Source organism: Protomyctophum bolini (genome assembly GCF_963924005.1).
Source record: "Protomyctophum bolini genome assembly, chromosome: 3".
Classification (NCBI taxonomy): domain Eukaryota; kingdom Metazoa; phylum Chordata; class Actinopteri; order Myctophiformes; family Myctophidae; genus Protomyctophum; species Protomyctophum bolini.
In genome coordinates, this window is record NC_137864.1 from 18835737 (window position 1) to 18854880 (window position 19144).

Here is a 19144-nt window from a genome sequence, read left to right on the forward strand (position 1 = left end):
CTGATGTGCTATCAAAACCAATTGGTTCTGGCCTGGGGCCAGATGAATTTGAACATTATTTTTTTTCTCTGCAAGATACCTTTCAACATTTTTTTCCATCACTTTCGAGATGGAGCTAAGAATAGAAATAGGGCGGTAGTTTGCCGGGGTATAATTTGCTGCCTTTCTTGTGCAGAGTGCTTACTTTTTAGTATAGTTTCTGAGACGAGTTTTTGAGCAGCTCCACCAACTTGCCATTCAGACTCAGAGCCCTCCAAGGTCCAAGGTTGCTTTGCAACACACTCAAGTTTTTGCCAGCAAAGTGAACCTGCTTTTTGTTAACTTTTACACAACAGAAAAGTAAAGCTTTCATTTGGTCATGCAGCATGCTTCACAGTCCCACACTGACTGTTGTCATGCAGTGTGAAGCATGACCAAAAGCTTCACTTTTCTGTTGTGCAAAAGTTAACGAAAAGCAGGTTCACTTTGCTGTCGACATGACATCACAAATGGAGTGGATTCTTTCCTTGCGACTCAGGTCAGTGCAACCACACTTGCAATTTACCAGAATTGCACGTGTCTAATAACCATTGCTTCAACCACTGCAGATTTATTTCGCTACCCAGTAGTACCCCTACCCACCATACCGTATTACCGTTTGGCAAAAAAATACAAATAAATGTAGGTTCCAGATTGCAGCTTTAACATTTAAGATTATTTATAACATGCACATGGCTTTGCAGTATCCGTTTCTGGTAGGCTATTCATTAATCCGTTGCTGAATACAACGACCCCGAGCTCGAAGTTAGATACTTGTCCTGAAAGAACCCAAACGCAACTTTTGTGCACTGTCACTTCCGGGACAAATGTTCGATTCCAAAATAAAAGTTCGCTTCAATGGATTATGTGCGATATACTCGTAGAGTACTATGGATATACTGACAGACAAGGGCATTTTTCACTAATGCAAATTCTAATTTAAAAAATGTATATAATCTACAAAGAAAATCACGAGCTTTGTATTGTTGTTGTTTCTTTATAATCCCGCAAACCTTCTCGTTTTACCATTTAGCTTCCGGGTCATGTCAGTTTCTGGTGTAATGTGGTGACATTGTGCCTGCCCTGCATCTATGAAGGCAAACCCACTGTCTGCACTTTGATTATTCACATGCTGTGAACATTTACAGATTGTCACCGAGATTGTTTTCAACATGTCATCAACCGGTCATTCCGATGAGAGGCAGCGCGCAGCACAGGTTAATACAACTGTACTACTAACGTTACTACTAGCTTAGCTCTGGTCCATAGCCTTCTACTGCTTCGATTCTGCCTGCAGTACTGCAGGGCAGAATCGAAGCAGTAGAAGGCTGGACCAGAGCTACTACTAGCTATGTAATGTAGCTGACGTGCAGTAGATATTACTGCTAGGTTAGCTACAACAGCTGACATTCATTCTGTTTAAGGATGTGGTGCAAATCCTGTATTTTTTTAAACTAGCCTGCAAGTGATGTATGTAACCACTTTCAACCTACCTATTTTGGACATGCCATTCAACAATAATGACCTTGCTTGTCAGCTTGTGTAGATAGGCTATTTTTAGTAGGGCTTAAGTGGTTTTGCTTTTCATCTCACTTTGCCCGAGTACAAATAAAACTACAACTCTCTTCGTCTCTCTCTCTCCGTGTGTGTGCGTGTGTGTCACTGTGTCTGCCTCTACAAAGGGGCCAATGGATGTGGATTATGTTCCCACTGAAGACGAGAAAAGGGTCATCAAGGAATGCATGCAGGAAAGCTTTATGTACAGGTGTAAGTTTATCTACATGCACAAAGAGTACACTCATGTCATTCTGATGAATGATTATCCATGCTAAAAATTTAGTTCCCAAAGCATGCTGTCCATTATTTTCTGTTCCCTCTTTTTCAGCGGTGCCGTTCTCAGTAGTGAGCATGGCCATCACTCAAGGCCTAATTGCTCGAGGTAATGCCACACCATAGATACTAACTAGTCCCTTTCTCCTATAACTTCATTTGATGTTTGCAAAAACCTCTTGACTTTTTAAGATATGGAGCCTGCCATATACACCATATGTAGCCTATAAATCGCAAAAAGAACATACTCCCACAGTGCCACTCTGTACTGTGTATGCCAATATGATGCCCTCACACCTGCAGATGACAAATTCCCATTATGTGCCTTTTCCATTTATTCTATATATAGGAACTCTGGCTGCATCTCCAAGGTTTGGATCTCTACCCAAAGTTGCATGTGAGCTCATTTGATGTTTCTGTATAGTACCATTTTATTAAGCATTGTTTGTAATTATTATTTTATTTATTTATTCTTACAAAGCATGTGTGTCTGGTTGTCTTTGCAGTTGCAGGATTCTGTGGCTACCTGGCTGGGAAGTTGTCTTACATGAAGGTATGCCAGGAAAAGTTCAAGAGGCTGGAGAATTCACCACTGGGAGAAGTCTTGAGAAAAAGATCAGCACTACCTCTACAACAGTCAGTAGCACCAAAACCAGCTTCACGTCAATATTGTCTTGAAGATTACACATTAGGATGCAGCAGGTTAAGACAAATGAATCCCAACGTTTCGGCGGGGAAAAATGATGTTTTAATATCAAACAAATGTATCATGTGCTCTCCCCATAATTTACACAAACATTCTTTCTATTCTATCAACCATTAAACTATTTGTTGCTATGCTGTTCTCTCAGTCCCCAGGGTGTCCAGACAGAGATGAGTGAACCGAACGCACCGTCATTTGATGCCATGTTCCAGCCTCCTGCAGAATCCTCAAGCCAGATCTCACATCAAAGAAGAGACTACGGATACAGTGATGAGCCACTTCTACAACCAGGGAGAGCAGATGACATCAACCCTCCAGGTAAAGTGATAATGAACTGCACCTGTATTCATATAAATGCATACAAAGTTTTAAGTGGCTTTAGCCTGACAGTCAATTTTCATTTCGTTTACTTTTTTCATGGTAGCGATTCAGGGCTGGAGCCAGGCTAAAGTGGTTTAACCATTCCAGTAAATGTTCTGTTGATTAACTGCATAATGGATATGACAATTCTTTAATTTATAAATCCTAAATATATACGAAACTGTCGAAAGGGCATTTCTACAACACTCAGCAAGTTTCATGGCAATCCACACACACACACACGTGAACATGATTAAAACATTGTTATTGTGATCCTACGTTTACATTATGGCAGTTTGATTTTGTGTGAGGTTTGGCATATATGATATAAAATGGAAGTACTAATCCCTTGATTTGAACTGAATACTACTGAAAAGTAAATGTTGGGGAAATTGATTAATTGAATATAGAACCTTTTTCCTAAATTGTATTGCCAAATAATGTACCTCTACTCTGCATACCAATGTTTAAACTTTTACCAACCCAAACTAACCTGAGTAACCTCCCTTTCCCCTTCAGTCCAGTCATACATGGAGGACGATGATGAGCCCAGGAAGAAGGTGATACTCTATGAGGATTTAAGGACGAAGAACAGAGAGAACTATGAGGTCACACTCACCCAAAAGGCTGAGACACTGCTCAAAAGTCCCCCCGAGAGGGAGAACGACAGGTCTCTGCCTAAGAACGAAGGTGAGCTGCCGCACCAAAAATAACTTGTCACCATATGGCTGCCTTTGGGGCTTATCAGTTAAAAAGCACTCAAATGTTTCATTGAATGGAACCTGACATTCAATTAATTGTCATGACTTATTCTCTCCCCTTCTCACTAGGCAAGAAGAACGTCTATGGAGACTCCTGGGAGGAATGAATGTACATTTGAGCATTAGATGTAATAACTACAATATGATCTGACTCCAGTTAGTCACAAATAACATGACAAATGTGTGTGTAATGTTCTGGATGAATATATTTGTGTGAGTGAAATAAACTGAAATGCTTGAGGACTACTCTTGTATTTTTCACTGCACTGAATGGCCAATGTGAATTTCATTAAAAGAAAAACAATGTAGGTGGACTGCACTAGTCAGCTTATTGGCAATGGTGTCATTTTCAACAACAGTTAGAACCAGTTATATAAAACTTGTTTTTTTGTAGAAACATAAAAATATACCTTAAGTTATATATATATATAAAAGACAAATTTTAAGAGGCATATTTGCATTTCTTCTTACATCGATGTAAGCAAAGATAACTAGCCAGCCTATTTGCCAAAAGTAGAGTAAGCAAAGTTACAGTGTCTCTAGAGAGGTTTGTGCAGAAAACAAATGCAAAGAATGACCTGCATACATTGTCTGTTGAATAACCTCGTCCTCATGCCTCCCTGCTGTTGAGCAAAAAAATACATCTATATCTGGTGATGACTAGTGTGACTGTGACCATGACTATGGCTGTGGCTGTGGCTGCAGCTGTGTCCATGGCCATGCTCCAGACTGTGTCCGTGAGGACTGAGAGGAGAAGCAGCTGGACTATACATGTCATTGGCCAACTGTGGCCATCCTTCATATGTCTTGGAAGTGGTCTCAGTAGCTTGGATGCTGGACATTGGCGCATAGGCTTGGACTGGGTATGAGCCAGGGGTTGGATTGATGACTGGAAGGAGGGTCTTCGTTTTCCTTCGCTCTTCTGTGGAAGCAGGGATGTACAGAGAGCCACTAATGTTCCTCAGCAACCTGAAAGGCAGCTTCTTCTCCAGCGCACAAGCCTTGGCCTCAGACATGTCCACAAAGCTGAACCATCCCTTGCCGTACATCCATCCGATCACAATTGCAACGACGTTGCAAGGGAGCACGGCGTGTGGGATGAAGATGGTTGTCAAGATGAGGAACACCCACGGGAGAGCAATGGTGGGAAAACTGACTCCACAGAGGAAACTTTTAGCCATGCGTGTGTGCATTGTGGTTACAGCCACGAGAGCCAGGGTGATGGGGACCAATCCTTCGACGCAGTTTGTGCCGCTGCCCTCAGACTGTATTAGATCCATCAAAGCGTAGCACAAGCCTGTGGCCGTTGACAGCAGCAGGAACAGGAACAGAAAGCGGACGGTGCCGACGCTCTTTTCGAAACTGCCACAGAGGACCACGAAAACAGCGACGCACAGCAGCAGCTGGGCAGCGGTTCTGTGGTGGAAAGGGTAAGTGAACAGGGTGTGCACCTGAGCATCTCGAAAAGCACCGGCACCCAGGCTGAAGACCGCGTCGGTTAGAAGTGTGGCCTTGAGACCAGACAAAGTACACGACAAGAAGACCGCCGTTAGAATCCCGACGGTGAACTTAGGAGTCGCGTCTCTGAGCAGATCCTTCAAGAACATGTTTCATGAAAATTCAAACTGCGCTGTGTTGTTTCTTCAGGAAGTATCGCTACCAGAAAGGAACTAAGCCGGAACTCTAGCCGGAACTCAAGCCGGAACTAAGCCGGAAGATTGTTCTACCTAGCAGTGCTGTTGCCAGGTTTTGCGAGAGAAACAAGAAACGGGTCTATAAAAACGATTGATTTATTTAAGTATTAGTTTGCAGAAAGGGTACATTTACATTTCACATGAAAGCACAACTCAATATAGTTCTGCAGCCGACAGGCTGCAGGACAGGGGGAGTGGGAAATTTGGTATATTGTATATAGTCTTTTTTTTTATTGGCCTGAATACATTCATGAATCCACTTGCTGACTGGCTGTCAGTATTGGGCAATTTTTGTATAGGGGTCTTGTGCCAATAACATAGTACATACTAATACTATGGCAGGCAAAAATGTCAAACTTTTAAGTAGCATGCATGTGACATGTCAGGTTTTCATGATTCATGAGTCCGAAAAATATATATTCATTTGCCTTGCCTTGACATTATTAAACACTGGTTTAAAACATTAGGAGACAAGCCCAAAACGTTGCTTATAATAAGCGGACATGGCAACACTGCTGCCTGTCTGTGCCATTCGTACGAACCTCACGACGCTGCAACTGTGCAACTTTTTGTATTCAAAAAACTAAACAACAGCAATACATATAACAATGACAGATAAAAAAATAAAAAACTTTTTAAAACTTATTTTTGTAAATGGCCGGGATAATAATGGGAGACTGTTCCAATTCCAAATTGAAGTGGGTGAAGTTCAGCAAGGTTTTAGAGATTTGCGAACGAACTTAGTTCGCACTAAAAAGCAATACTAACTTCTTCCAACTAACAATTATGAAATTAAAATATTAATTAAAGCGCACACAAATACATCCGTGACGTCATCACCTTGACCCCACCCCCCCCCCCTTTTCCGGCGTGGCGTGGGAACTGCGGCGGATGTTGATGTTTTGCTGTGGAGTCAGTCAGTGGTCTCTTCTGAACACAACGATGTGAACGGGGGTTGGTTGGTCGGCGTCTTTCTTTCCCTCCCCGTGTTGTGTTTTCTGTTCTCATCGAGAGGTTCGATTATCATTGTTATATTATTGTTTTTTTTTTACCGTCGGCATCATCGTGTCTCTCCCGGCGGCGCCTCCTCGTCTTCTTCCGGGCAGCGCGACTAGCAGCACCGCCAGGCCGAGTCGTGCGATGATGGAGGACTTTGACGAGATCTACGAAGAGGAGGAGGAGGAGGAGGAGGACGAGGACAGGGCCGCGGAGGAGCAGCTCCTCAAGTACGCTCCCGACCCGGTGGTGGTCCGGGGCTCGGGCCACGTCACTGTGTGAGTAGTATGGGAAAACGACGATCCATCCGCCGTGTTTTGATTAAGTTGACATCGATGTTTTAACGTTTTAGGGGAACACACACACACTGGTTGTGACCTAGCTTCAGGCTATGTGGCCGCAACCATAAACATACCAAGGATGGGTCTTTGACGACGACGCACACAAGCGGAAGTGTGTGCTAAACTGAACATTTACATACATCTTTATTCTTCATAGATGGACTCGACAAAACATGCGTATCTTCAGCTGGAAAAAGTAATGTTTCTAATAATAATCACACGATGAGAAGAACGGTTCCGACGCGTTTCCATTTCAAAGGCCCCAACCCCCCAATACCCCCGATTCTGGCTCTCTCTGGTGTGACCTCACTGATGGATCCTTCCTTTGTTGTATAGTTTATATTCTAGCTCCTGGCTACTCGGCTAGCCACCTACGGTAGTTAAACGTGAAGCCCCATGGAGAAGCTAGCAGCCACATTGCATTGGAGTTAACATCATTTCGCTGAACAGTAGATAATCTGGCTAATAATGGGGATGGGTATTGGCTTGTGAAATAATCGGCGTTCAGTTCTTGTCCACGTTTTGCATACTTAAACGTCAAGCCAACTCTTATTAGGTGCTGCTGTTCTGCCTTTTCTGTTCTGCCTTTTCCCCAAAGAAGAATTTAACCTGCGCCCTTGATATGAAAAGGGTTGAAAACCACTGGATTTTATCAGTGAGATATTTTACAGTACAAATGGAAATGCAGTAGAAAAGTGAATAAAGACAAATATTGTGAGTTAATACTTTTGTTCTAGACTTAATTATTAATGCATAATTAAGACTGATTCCCAGTGTGAAAGTAAGTTTGATGATCCACTCTAGCATTATACAAATCTCCTGTGTGTTGGCATCCCAACGTGGCTCTTAGACCATTTAGATTAGAACGAGAGAATGGCTTGCATGATTTTCGGATTTTAGAGTTAATTTGTAACATTTTGACCCTTACACTGACAGGTTTGGACTCAGCAACAAATTTGAATCCGAGTTTCCTTCAGCACTCACAGGGAAGGTCAGTATCCTACTATTGCCATCTTGCCACCTTTAAAGCCTTGTTAGTGCGCAGTGATAATAATTCAATTATATCATTTGTCGTCTTTCAGTAAAATCATATCGTGAAGCTACGGCAATAATCAGGTGGTATGAAAATAAATGGAGTGTCGGTGGGACCATTTCTGTCTTTTCTCAGGTTGCCCCAGAGGAGTTTAAGGCCAGCATCAACCGTGTGAATGGTTGCCTGAAGAAGACACTACCAGTGAATGTGCGCTGGCTATTATGTGGCTGCCTTTGCTGCTGCTGCACGTTGGGCTTCAGCCTGTGGCCTGTCATCTGCCTCAGCAAGAGGGTTAGACACAAACTCACACGCTTTCTTGCTGTATCAGTACCGTTAACCCTAGAACACTAAACCTGGGTGATTTTCACCCGGAATATTATATTATATTTCTGTTGTTGATGTATGTTGCTGATGTCTGAGGTGGTTGGGTCTTTCAGTACCTTCATGATGCTCGGTGACATCATAGAAGGTAGGTTTGTTTCCCTGCCCACATTCCTGTTTTTTTCTACAGGCTGTTTAGTTAATCCCATACACCCACATCTCTTTCCCTCACTGGACCATTCTCAAATGTCCCAGGAAAGGGTGGACCAAAGGAGAAGTTGCCAGCTCCATTATTCTTTTTTAGGAAAATTTAAAAAAAATAATACCCACCTGTTTTTCACATATATTGCCCCCCTATGATAGCCCCCCCATGACATCTATTTTCTTTTTTGGTGAAAAGTCATGAGGAAATATTAAAGGTATCCAACAACAGGAACAGCGGTCGGACTAGCGCTCGAACATTCGCTGCTCCTGTGCCATGTATTGCTGTACTTCAATATATTTTGATGAGAAATATTTCTTATGGAATATATTGCATTGGATAAATTGTACTCTAGTTTAGTGATGCTGTGACAAAAATGATGTTTAGTGTTCTAGGGTTAACACTGCCCTAAAAGCAACCAAACCTATTATTCAGGTGTTTTGTAAAGGGAATGCCATCTCATGCCCTTCTTACTATCTTTGATCAACGTAGACACGGAGATCCATGGAGAAGCTTCTTGAGTGGGAGAACAGCAGACTCTACCACAAGGTGAATGTTGTGTACGAGACATGCATAATGTGCATGTGCATATCTGCATATGAAACATGTAGGAGGAATTGTTTTTCTGAATGCTGCTATTTTCTTTTTCTCTCTCTCAGTTGTGTTTGCATTGGAGACTGAGCAAACGGAAGTGTGAAACTAACAACATGATGGAATACGTGAGTATCTGAAATCATGATGGGTGTCTAGTCAGGCCAGCATGTTCACCGTCTTCTTTGGTCAGTGATCAGCTTGACATTAATCTCTACCTAATCTTTTCACCTACAGGTGATCCTAATAGAATTCCTACCCAAGATCCCCATCTTCAGACCAGACTAGTCGCGCTGCAGCTCGACTATGCTGCCCGGTTCTGTCACAGAAACGCTGCGACTGTTGCGGTCCTCGGAAACTGTCCACCCACCCTTGAAATACACCACCATTTTATGTTTACAGGGTACCATCCTTTCTACATTTTTCCTGGCCCACTCCCCTACCCTCACATTCTATATACATGTTTACAAAGTCAGTATATACTTTTATGGAGTGCATTGATCTTCTAACCTTGATGTCTTGGAGGAGCTCAAATGCTCCGACACCCTCAAGCCATGTTGATGGACACCAGCCTGTGGGTTGTCGAAGGAGATCCAGCCTTGAGCAGCATGATGAAACTGGGAACTGGAGATTTTTTGGACTCCTCGCTTGGTTTTTGTTCGCTACAACTGGAATTCTTTTGGCCTCCCCACCTTCCCTTACCTAAGTGAAAGGCACAATCTGAATATGATACATCTTTTTGAACATGTTCATATACTACATACGTCATGCAGACAATTACACTTGCAAAAAAATACACCCCAGTGCTATCGGAACGGTTTGGTGTTCTGGGTTATCCTGTGGAACTCAAAAACAAACCGAAACGTATATGGAACCTCCATCTGAAACAACCTGTTGTAGCAAATTGAATAGCCTTATTATAGCAGCTTAGAGAAACGACCACAACAATACTCAATGTCGCTTTTGTTGGCATCAATTGTTAACAATCCCCCACCACCCCTCCCATAAATCTGCACGATTTTGAATGTGCATCACAACCCAGAGACAATCACACTGTACTCACGCAGACTGTGCTCTCCATAGGATATACGGACCTCTGATAACACCTGTACCTGGAACAATGTCATTTCAGCGTTATCCGTGTCCAATTTGATGGACTGGAACTTTCTTGCTGCTTAGCAATTGGCAGTGAAACATTGAAGCGGGAGACAAGCCCATTGGTGATCCAGAGCAAAATGTTTCCTTCACTTTTTGTATCTTTAGTTTTGTTTACCTGTTTGGTGTGTGTGTGAGTGAGAGAGAGTACAAAGGAATAGCAAAAATAGACAAATCAAATATATAGAACTATTATTAGCCCTATAAAGCAGGGTTCTGTCTTTAAACTATTACTTTGCCATAACTGATCTTGATACTTTTGTTCTAATCGTGTGTGTGTGTGTGTGCACGTGCGCACTCACGTGTCATAATGTGGATTTATGAGAGAGGCCTAGATTATTTTTGAATATGGTATGCTATGGCTGTTCTAAATGGGCTCTGATGCACTGTGGTTCTGTGTTAACACAAAAGCACACAAACATTTGATAATTTTGTTTACTTCAATCATCACATGGCCTCTAGTCTACTGACCGTGCGTGTGTGTGTGTGTGTGTGTGACTGTGTGTGTGTGTGTTTTAACCACTTTACCCCTAGCAGCTCTTCTGGGGTTAACATTTGGCAAATATATCAGATCTACAAACTTGTTGATTGGCTATTTCTGTGAAGATGTTTAGTGTAAAGTACGAGAGTATAAAGCCCTTGGGAATCCGGTCAACTAAGCGGGGTATAAGTGGTTAAACATGGATGTCTAATGTTGAGAAAGTACTAAGATGTGCCCAAACACTCACCTTCATATCTTTGTGGTGACTAACTTGATCACTGTTCACTCCTTGTTTTCATCAGCTAATATCAGATATGCCTTAGGAGTGAAAGCATGTGAAAGTGCACAATGCACCACCGAAAGGGACACTTTCAGTGTTCATTTAAATTTGAGTGTAAAAACACTGTTAAAATAACAGTCTGGATTTTGCTTTGTACATGCCTTAAGAGTTCATGAGCATGAAAGGGAACAGGAAAAGATGGCCATGTAGATTTTTGGTTTTTAAGTCGACACCTTTTTGTTTTTGGTAGGGATTGGTCATGGTCCTGGCCAGGGTGAAAATTCACATTAGTGAATTTGAGCAATGAGCCACTAGGTTCATGACAGGTCTCTGGTGATTCTATTGGTCACACTCAGGGGATTAAACAGAATAAAGATGTAGCATTGGCTGAATCTATTGAATTATGGCATATGTAAGTAACCCGTTATAAATTGTCCAAACAAAAAGAACCATCGTCTTTAAGAGTACACAATGGTTCCAGTCTTCTTCTGTAGCTTGGAAAATGTATTTATCACGAAGCTCAGACTTCACTTTAATCTACATGGCAAACTGTAAAGCCTAATTTAAACTGCACGAAAGTGTAGACACATGCGTCAAATTGTTAGCTTGAAAAGATCTGTTATTTTCATCGGGTGATGAAATCTAAATTAAGCCTATTGCCCTGATCTCCGCTGGGTGGCCTCCTTTTCCCTGTTTCTAGAGGTCTGATCACTAATAATGACGTGTACTTTGTCGTGCGATGTGTCACGCTGAAAATAGCCCATCTAAAGGGACCCGTACGACAAAGTATACAACGGGCATAAGGCCATATGTGTCTGAGTTGTTTGTGTGTGGGAGCGTGCACGTACAGTTCTGTGGACATGGATGCAACTGTCCACAGTAGATCTCAGTCCATGACTGGACCCTGCCCAATGAATGAGTCAGTCCTTTTTATATAACCTGTAGAGTATTTTGAATGTCTGTGTGTGAGAGAGATGTAATATATGTATGTTGACCCATGAGCAGGTGTACAGTAATAAACTACCCATAAACAAGTGATTTCTAATTTACTTGCCATTTGATTATAAAGTGGTAAATTTGTGGTATTGTACCCCTGGTGTAAAGCAACTGCATTTTCAACGGTTGGTTCTTGTTACAGAGTCGGAGAGATTTGTCACACTTGTATGCTGCTACAGTCTACAGTCTACACTACAGTTTAGATGTCTTGGGTTGAGTTCCTCCAGGGCCTTCCTACTAGTCTTTTCTTGATTCCCACCAAGGTGTGGTGTTCTTTTTCAGGTATTTCAGGTTGTCTCTTACATTATGCAGAGTTGGGGCAATCATTTTGGATATAAGCTTGCAATTAAGGATAGGAGCATTCACTATCCGTTTGGCAATTGGGTGTTGTTACCAAGTGGGATTGTGAATCGGCTGTCAGTGAAAAAAAACCTTAATAAAGGGGTGGTGGGTACATATGTTGAGAATGCACTATTAAGATAAAGGATCTGTTGAGAGAGACGCACACACTCTCATACTAACTCATGCTGCATGAGTCCCAGTTTGGCCCTTAAACATTTCCATGTTGTAAATATGTGGAAACGGTATACCGATCCATTCATCGTTATAGATGTTGGATACTCAAAATGGCACGATTCATTCTACTAAATTAATAGTAACAGTAATATACTCTGTACAGTATATAGAACTGAACTGTGGCAATGGACTGGATGCCAGAAGGTGGAAAGAGGAAGAGATCTATCACAATCGAGACACAAGCTGATGGACGGTCAGTTTCAGTTCACAAACATGTCAAAAAGTCTATCCAGCAGTCTGACGATTTGATGCGCCATCTTGGCCTCAAGTAAGGAATTAAGGCCATCTAGACCTTGCATGGGTGAAGTGGGCTCTGGACAGATTTCTGTGAACAAGGAAAGGAGAGATTTAGCAACATAACAAACATCTAAATAAGCTTAAGCCTAATTTATACATCATCGTATGAAGGTGAAAATAGCTACAGGCTCACAGTCACAACAACCCGGCGCATGACACTGGCGTACAAAGGTGCATAAATTAGGCATCATTGTTGTGCATGAATGATATTCATTCTACAACAACAACAAGACAAATATTAGATTAAAGTTGTACAGTACCATAGTTTGTGTCAATCATAATTGGGGGTGGCATCTTGAAGCAATCCACCTGTTTCTGAAACATCTCTACAACAGCAGGGGAGACACTCTTCCTCTTACCTGGACAACAAAATGCATAAGCCAAGTTAAAAGTTGAATTTTAGCTTCAATTTCATCATTATGTAAAATAAAGGTAAGAAAGATTTGTTCTTACTAAATAGCATAACACTGGTGAAGGTGTCTTTCCCAGAGATGACCTCTTCATGGATGGCCAGACAGTCAGGACAGTCACTCCTCAAGTACACCTCCTTCAGGTAAAATGGTTCCTCTGGGAAACACACAGACGCACAAAATCCAATACATAATCATTTTATGCTCTCATCAGTTACATTTTTGTTAAACATCTACATTACTGTTAATTTACAAGAAGTCTACACAAGAGATTAGAGGATATCCAACGATGAAAAATATTCTAAGGTTTGGGTCTGAGAGGCTAAATGTCATCAAATGGAGTTCCGTGGCTCAAATGACAAATAAATAATCGGCCTTCATATGAAAAAGGCTGACCACTGCTGTAGCCTATATGTAGCGAATATGTAAGACAAAAACTTCCGCTTTTTTGTCTGTATGTTTTGTTTTGTTATGCTTGTTTTGTTTTTTTGTTGTATTTTCATACTTTTATAGCTATTTTGAATATTAAAAGGGCTGGCATTATAAGCTGAGGCTTCTGCCAACACTCCCTTTTGGTCAACAAAAAAAACGAATACATTGTATAAGGTGTGTTTATTTTAAATGACCAATAAACTTGAACAAAAAACTATTTTTTTCTCTACTTACCAATCAACAGAGTGCTGTTTTCAAAAGTCACACTGTAATTGTAGCTGGAACAATCTCCATATCTGTGATGGGAGGAACAACGGTAAAATAAATATCACATGTATGTGAAAGTAAATATGGGACCTATCCAGGGGTCACCAACATGTCCATACACAGACAAAAGTGTCCGTGGCAAAGACTTGGTCTTGTCCGTAGCAAAGTTTAGATTTTCTGTTTTACACACCATTATGATGTTCTTATTTTGATCATAACACCCACTTACTGAATGTCAATCTCCAGGTTTTCTTCAGAATATGTATGACACTTATTTATTATGACACTGGCACATTAGGAGTCCAACTAGTACTAGTGGTTCTCAAATGTTATATTTAAAGAGAGCCCCTTAACTAATTGTGTGTTCAAATGGAACCATATGGACCCGTAAGGGTCCATATGGTTCCATTTCAACACTCAGATTTACCGGTACATACCTATTGTGGTCATTCAGGGCTATCTCTTTATGCGTTTCTGGTAATATTATTGTCCACTCCTTTTGTATGTCCGTGGCAAAAATGGAATGTTGACAAAAATGTCCCCCACAAGCCAGCATGGCAATGACCCCTGGACCTATCACAAACCTTTGCATGCCAAGGACCCCACCCCCACCCTATTGCAAAATTGTTAAAATAGCTGTTCTACAATGTTGATCAGCTGTTGATGGTGGAAAGTAAACTTCGACACATTGTGAGCTTGTAGATTCTCAAAATACATTTAGAACTTGTCAAATGGGACATTCGGCATGATGATTATTTTTACTCATGGTACTTTAAGTATATCTGGATGCCGATACTTTTGTAATTTTACTCAGGTACATTTGGAATACGGGAGTCCAGGGGTTGACACTAAGGTATTGTGCAAGTACAGGTCATGGGTTTTCGAGGCTAGTTCTAGGCTACTAGCCCAAAGAAGGTCAAAAAGTAAATCGTCCTTTATAAAATGATAGGGTCATAAGGTCAACACTTATTTATTTTACTTTCTGCATGGGGCTGTGCGATAAGAAACATCATACCTCAATCTTTATGCCAAATACCTACATAGCTATGAATATGACTATGGGTTCACACTTGTTTTTTTAAGTGAAAAAAATACATTATAGGTAAACAGTGCTCTTATTTTACATTCCACAGACCAGAAGACAAGAGTGCTCTGGCCACCCAGGTGTTTAGACAGATATCTCGATTGTGTCCCCTCTCAAACGAGCACTTGCCCAGTCGGGGAAACCTGAAAGCAAACTCCACCTGCCCAAAGGTTTTATTGTCAACGCCTGCAGAGTATATCTACATTGCAGTATTGATACTTTTATATAAATACAACATGTAAAGTATCACTGGTATCTTTACAGACTTACACTCTCTGGGTCTGCATGAGATTTATGGTGTTCTCCTGCGTGGTTGGAGTAACGTCAATCCAGGCACTTGTCAGCAGGTGACCTATGGAACGGCTTCCTGGAAGATCTGAGCTGGACCCAATGTATAACCATTTCCCCAACATCTGGATGAGGGAATATACAACAAATGTAATACAGTAGTTTGAGTACTGGCTTCACACATATAGTTTTCACTGACCTCTTTACTGCTCATTTCTATTGGTTTTGCTAGATTCTTCACACGATAGTATTCACTTACCTCTGTACTGCTTATTTCTATTGGTTTTAATAGATCCTCGCAGCTCGAGCTGGTCAGAGGAGCGGAACGTCCCACTTGGAAAAGACACAGTAATGCAACAATAGCAAAATACATAATGGCTCCCTGGTTGCTTGTGTAGGGTTGCTGTCTCTTGTCTGTGTATGGCACTAAGTTAATCACAGTAAACCTTCTCTTTTGCCTTCACGCTCACTGTTTTTCCCGCTCTGTTACAACTGCAAGATCCAGCCTATTGCCTTTGGCATTTCACTTCACTGATATTATGGCCTCTGCAGAAAATATTCCTTTATAGCTTGCAATGGTGATGCAACAAAACAAACAACACATGGGGGGCCGGCTCTGGAGAAGGAAAACTAGACTTTGTTCAGCAATATGTGGAATCCTAATCCTCTCGTATAGGAACCCTTTGATAAGCTATATGGTGTTTTGTAGCCGTTAGACCTTTTGTCGACTGGATAATTGATATTGCTGAGAGCAAATATTCACTATGGTATTCAAAGATTGCAGATGCGCCAAAGCAACATCAACACTGATTTCCCTCACATTTGGCATTCCTTGGCGAGATCTTTCACTTATAGTAATATGGTTTCTTAATCTTGGAATTGGAAAAGTTCAGCAGACTCCTATTGCATTTCCATAACTAAGTTAGTGTCACACAAGACAAGATCATACATTTATCAAATTAAATCAGTGAAAGTAAGTACATCGCTGTGAAAAAGTAAGCACACCATGAAAATATGAATAGTTAAGACTTACCTAATCTTTATGTCAACAATAGAGGTTTAAGAGGTTTTCCAGAGAGCACAGTTTTATCTGCATGTACTTACCAACTGTTCGGGGACAAAAACAAATCTAGAAAGTTCATACAAGTGCCAAGAGGTTCAAGTCACATACACTCCTAAGTGTATGACATAAATTCTATCTACCGGTATTCAACGGTCATCATACTCCTAGTCTAGGGACTGTGCTGTTCATGTGGAGGATGCCCTCGCCTATGAGCTGGCACCAAGTAACTGCCATGTTCACAGAGGATGGAATGCAAATTGATATACCTTTATTGAAATAAAGGTATAGCATTTAGAATCTGCATCATCTCATTTTAGGGGGTCCTCAACACAGATGAACAGTACATACAATGCATACAGTACACAAACAATACAACAGTACATCCATACAGAACAAAAGCTCTCCCTACTGATTCAACCCATATATAGCAAAGTTCATATGGAAAAACAACATACTCATCACAGTCATCATAGCACAATAATGTTCAAACATGAGGTACCAACATGCACATGTATAAATAGCATCATTGAATAAGCAAGGTATAAATATGAACATGCATATTTGAAAAGAGGCAGCACGTTTGTTGTAGAAGTACAAAGTCCAAGAAAGATAAAAAAAATATATATATATAATAAAGTAATACGCGAGTTAATTCATAGGAAAGGAGTTGTGGTGGACATGACCACTTCCAAATAAGCATATTTTGGAATGCAAATTTCTTGCATTTGCATTGATTATTGTATTTTATGGGCTTTTGCTGTTAAGCATGACAGGGTCTATGACAAATCTAAAAATGCCGTATTCTGAAATCAAATATATTGTACATATCCACATTCATGGATAAACACTCTAGAAAGCTAATTTGATGCATTTAGATCTCAAAAGATATATTTTATGGGATTTTGGGGGGTTGGGGCATGAATGGGTTAATATGCATGAATTAATAATGCATTAATCATAAATCTATAAAAATGCAATTCATTATAATAACTAAAAATGCCCAAGGGATATCACTGGGCACCCTTTTGAATTCTTGAGTGGTTACTGGTGACCCGAAGCTACAAGAATCAGTTGAGAAAAAAACTTTATCTGACGAAACCACGTTCACCCCCACGGCTCCCGGACTAATTTGCCAATGAGAGAAATGTAAACCACTTTGAAATCACAGCTAAACTAGAAAAGTGCCCTTCTGGGCACAGGTCTCCACCAGGAGGATAGGACTGTGTGAGATGTTTGGCAAAATTGACAATTATATCTAGGATACTTGAAATGTATTGTACAATGACAGGTAGTCAGGCAAAGCTGGACTCTACACCTCCACCTGCTGGTTAGGTTTAGCAGAAAAACAGTATAATCAGCAACAGAAATCTTTGTAACCACTTTTCATATCTAAATGTGTGATTCCAATAATGCCATAATTATACCCAGTGGCCAGTAGCGTAAAATAGTTTATAGTATTGAATAGAATGAATTGAATAGAAATAAAATCACTTGAAGTGAGGGGCATCCTCACTTTTTTGAGGGGCGCTCCTATGTCCAGCTTTTAGGATTTGTGTAAACACAAACATGTGTAAACACATTGAAGACAAGTGTGTAAACACAAACATTGAAGACAAAAGTGAGAACGCAAATTGTGATTGGCTGGAATGAGATGACGTATGATGATAAGAGCAGTTAGAGCACCCATCACTTCACACAGGTGTGATTTTTATCCTCATTACATGCTCATCCAATCAAATCATCACTATGGGGTACACACAAACATACAAAGCTGGGCATAGGAGCGCCCCTCAAAAGAATACTATAACCCCACAAATAGTCTTGCCAGCCTTAGAGACCAATTGTGAACCCAGACATGTTGAGTATACCTAAAGTTTTATGTTAGAAATGTTGAGTATGGGTCCCCTCCCCAGCATTTAGAAACTGCTGGATGCTAACTTGCATATGTAGGGCTAATTAGCATAAGCTGGGGTACCATTAACATCCAATATAAGGAAACATTTTCAAAATTTCATTATGCTTTAAGTAGCATGGGACGGGTCATATTAGGGGGTTTTCATGATTCTGAATCCATTGCAAGCATTAGTTTCACGAAAAACACAATGTATTCAGAATCATGAAAAACCCCTAGTTTGACCCGTCACATGCTACTTAAAGCAGGGGTTCTCAACCTGAGGGTCGCGACCCCTCGGGGGGTCCCGAAACTAGTTTAAGAAAAAAAGTTATTTTTGCAACTGAATGGCTGGAAAATGGAAATTTAGTTTACATAGTACAGTGCATACATACTTTCCTTAATGATTATATCTGGTTTCAGTATATATTTACGATGCATTTTCTCTATTATTAAGGTTATTGTAGTGGCCAATTTGTATTGGTGGTGGAGAGGCGGGCGTGGCGGGTGTTGCAAGACATGGCCAAAGCATTTTCGGGGGTCCCCAGCCAAAAACGTTGAGAACCCGACTTAAAGCATAATGAAAATGTGAAAATGTTGCCTTATATTGGATGGTACCCTAGCCTCGATACCCAGGCTTTAATTTCGTCTGCGCGAAAAATGAAAGCCTGGATTTGCGCATGGGCTGCACTGGTCTAAAAGTGGGATCGCTCCAAATGATGTGACGTCAGGGCTCTGAGCGGTGTGCACCCCTCAAAATAACACCATGAGGAAATTATTACCAGTGGAATTCAAACGAGGCTGTGCGAGGAAAATGAGGAGAATGGCTGAAGAACCCACCACACCGTCTAAGAAAAAAACCAACGTGTGCCGACTCTGTGGAAATAACTTTGACAGTCTGTTAGAATAGTATACTCCAGCAACCACGTGGTTTCTGCTTCTGGTCGACACAATAACAGTGCTGCACTGGGGGGGGGGGGGGGGGGGGCCGCGGCCCTCCCATCTAGGCCAGAAATGGGACCCATACTCAACATTTCTATTCTAACATAAAACCTTAGGGTACTCAAAATATTC

At 41.1% G+C, this 19144-nt stretch overlaps 3 protein-coding genes across 3 annotated transcripts; 2 read left to right on the forward strand and 1 right to left on the reverse strand.

The window, feature by feature from the left end:
- Positions 1-1069: 1069 nt before the first annotated feature.
- On the forward strand, positions 1070-3938 carry LOC308312794 (OCIA domain-containing protein 1). Its single transcript, XM_080759511.1, has 8 exons — positions 1070-1235; positions 1701-1785; positions 1904-1957; positions 2198-2245; positions 2355-2484; positions 2700-2869; positions 3431-3601; positions 3742-3938. The coding sequence occupies exons 1-8, from the start codon at positions 1191-1193 to the stop codon at positions 3777-3779; spliced, it is 741 nt and encodes a 246-aa protein (XP_080615637.1). The 5' UTR covers positions 1070-1190; the 3' UTR covers positions 3780-3938.
- A 100-nt stretch (positions 3939-4038) lies between these two features.
- rhbdd2 (rhomboid domain containing 2) lies at positions 4039-5341 on the reverse strand. The gene has a single exon (XM_080759510.1). It carries the CDS (start codon positions 5277-5279, stop codon positions 4317-4319), a length of 963 nt encoding a protein of 320 aa, XP_080615636.1. The 5' UTR covers positions 5280-5341; the 3' UTR covers positions 4039-4316.
- Positions 5342-6246: 905 nt separating this feature from the next.
- Positions 6247-11800, forward strand: chic2 (cysteine-rich hydrophobic domain 2). Its single transcript, XM_080759604.1, has 6 exons — positions 6247-6640; positions 7640-7694; positions 7872-8027; positions 8752-8808; positions 8919-8978; positions 9088-11800. The coding sequence occupies exons 1-6, from the start codon at positions 6507-6509 to the stop codon at positions 9136-9138; spliced, it is 513 nt and encodes a 170-aa protein (XP_080615730.1). The 5' UTR covers positions 6247-6506; the 3' UTR covers positions 9139-11800.
- The last annotated feature ends 7344 nt before the right edge of the window (positions 11801-19144 follow it).

Excerpts from the sequence above, each read along its gene's own strand:
- rhbdd2 (XM_080759510.1), bottom strand. The coding sequence starts at position 5,279 with ATGTTCTTGAAGGATCTGCTCAGAGACGCGACTCCTAAGTTCACCGTC.
- LOC308312794 (XM_080759511.1), top strand. The coding sequence starts at position 1,191 with ATGTCATCAACCGGTCATTCCGATGAGAGGCAGCGCGCAGCACAG. Across the intron at positions 1,786-1,903 it reads GGAAAGCTTTATGTACAGGT|CGGTGCCGTTCTCAGTAGTG; the intron begins GTAAGTTTATCT and ends CCTCTTTTTCAG. Across the intron at positions 2,870-3,430 it reads AGATGACATCAACCCTCCAG|TCCAGTCATACATGGAGGAC; the intron begins GTAAAGTGATAA and ends TTTCCCCTTCAG.
- chic2 (XM_080759604.1), top strand. The coding sequence starts at position 6,507 with ATGATGGAGGACTTTGACGAGATCTACGAAGAGGAGGAGGAGGAGGAG. Across the intron at positions 6,641-7,639 it reads GGCTCGGGCCACGTCACTGT|GTTTGGACTCAGCAACAAAT; the intron begins GTGAGTAGTATG and ends TTACACTGACAG. Across the intron at positions 8,979-9,087 it reads CTAACAACATGATGGAATAC|GTGATCCTAATAGAATTCCT; the intron begins GTGAGTATCTGA and ends TTTCACCTACAG.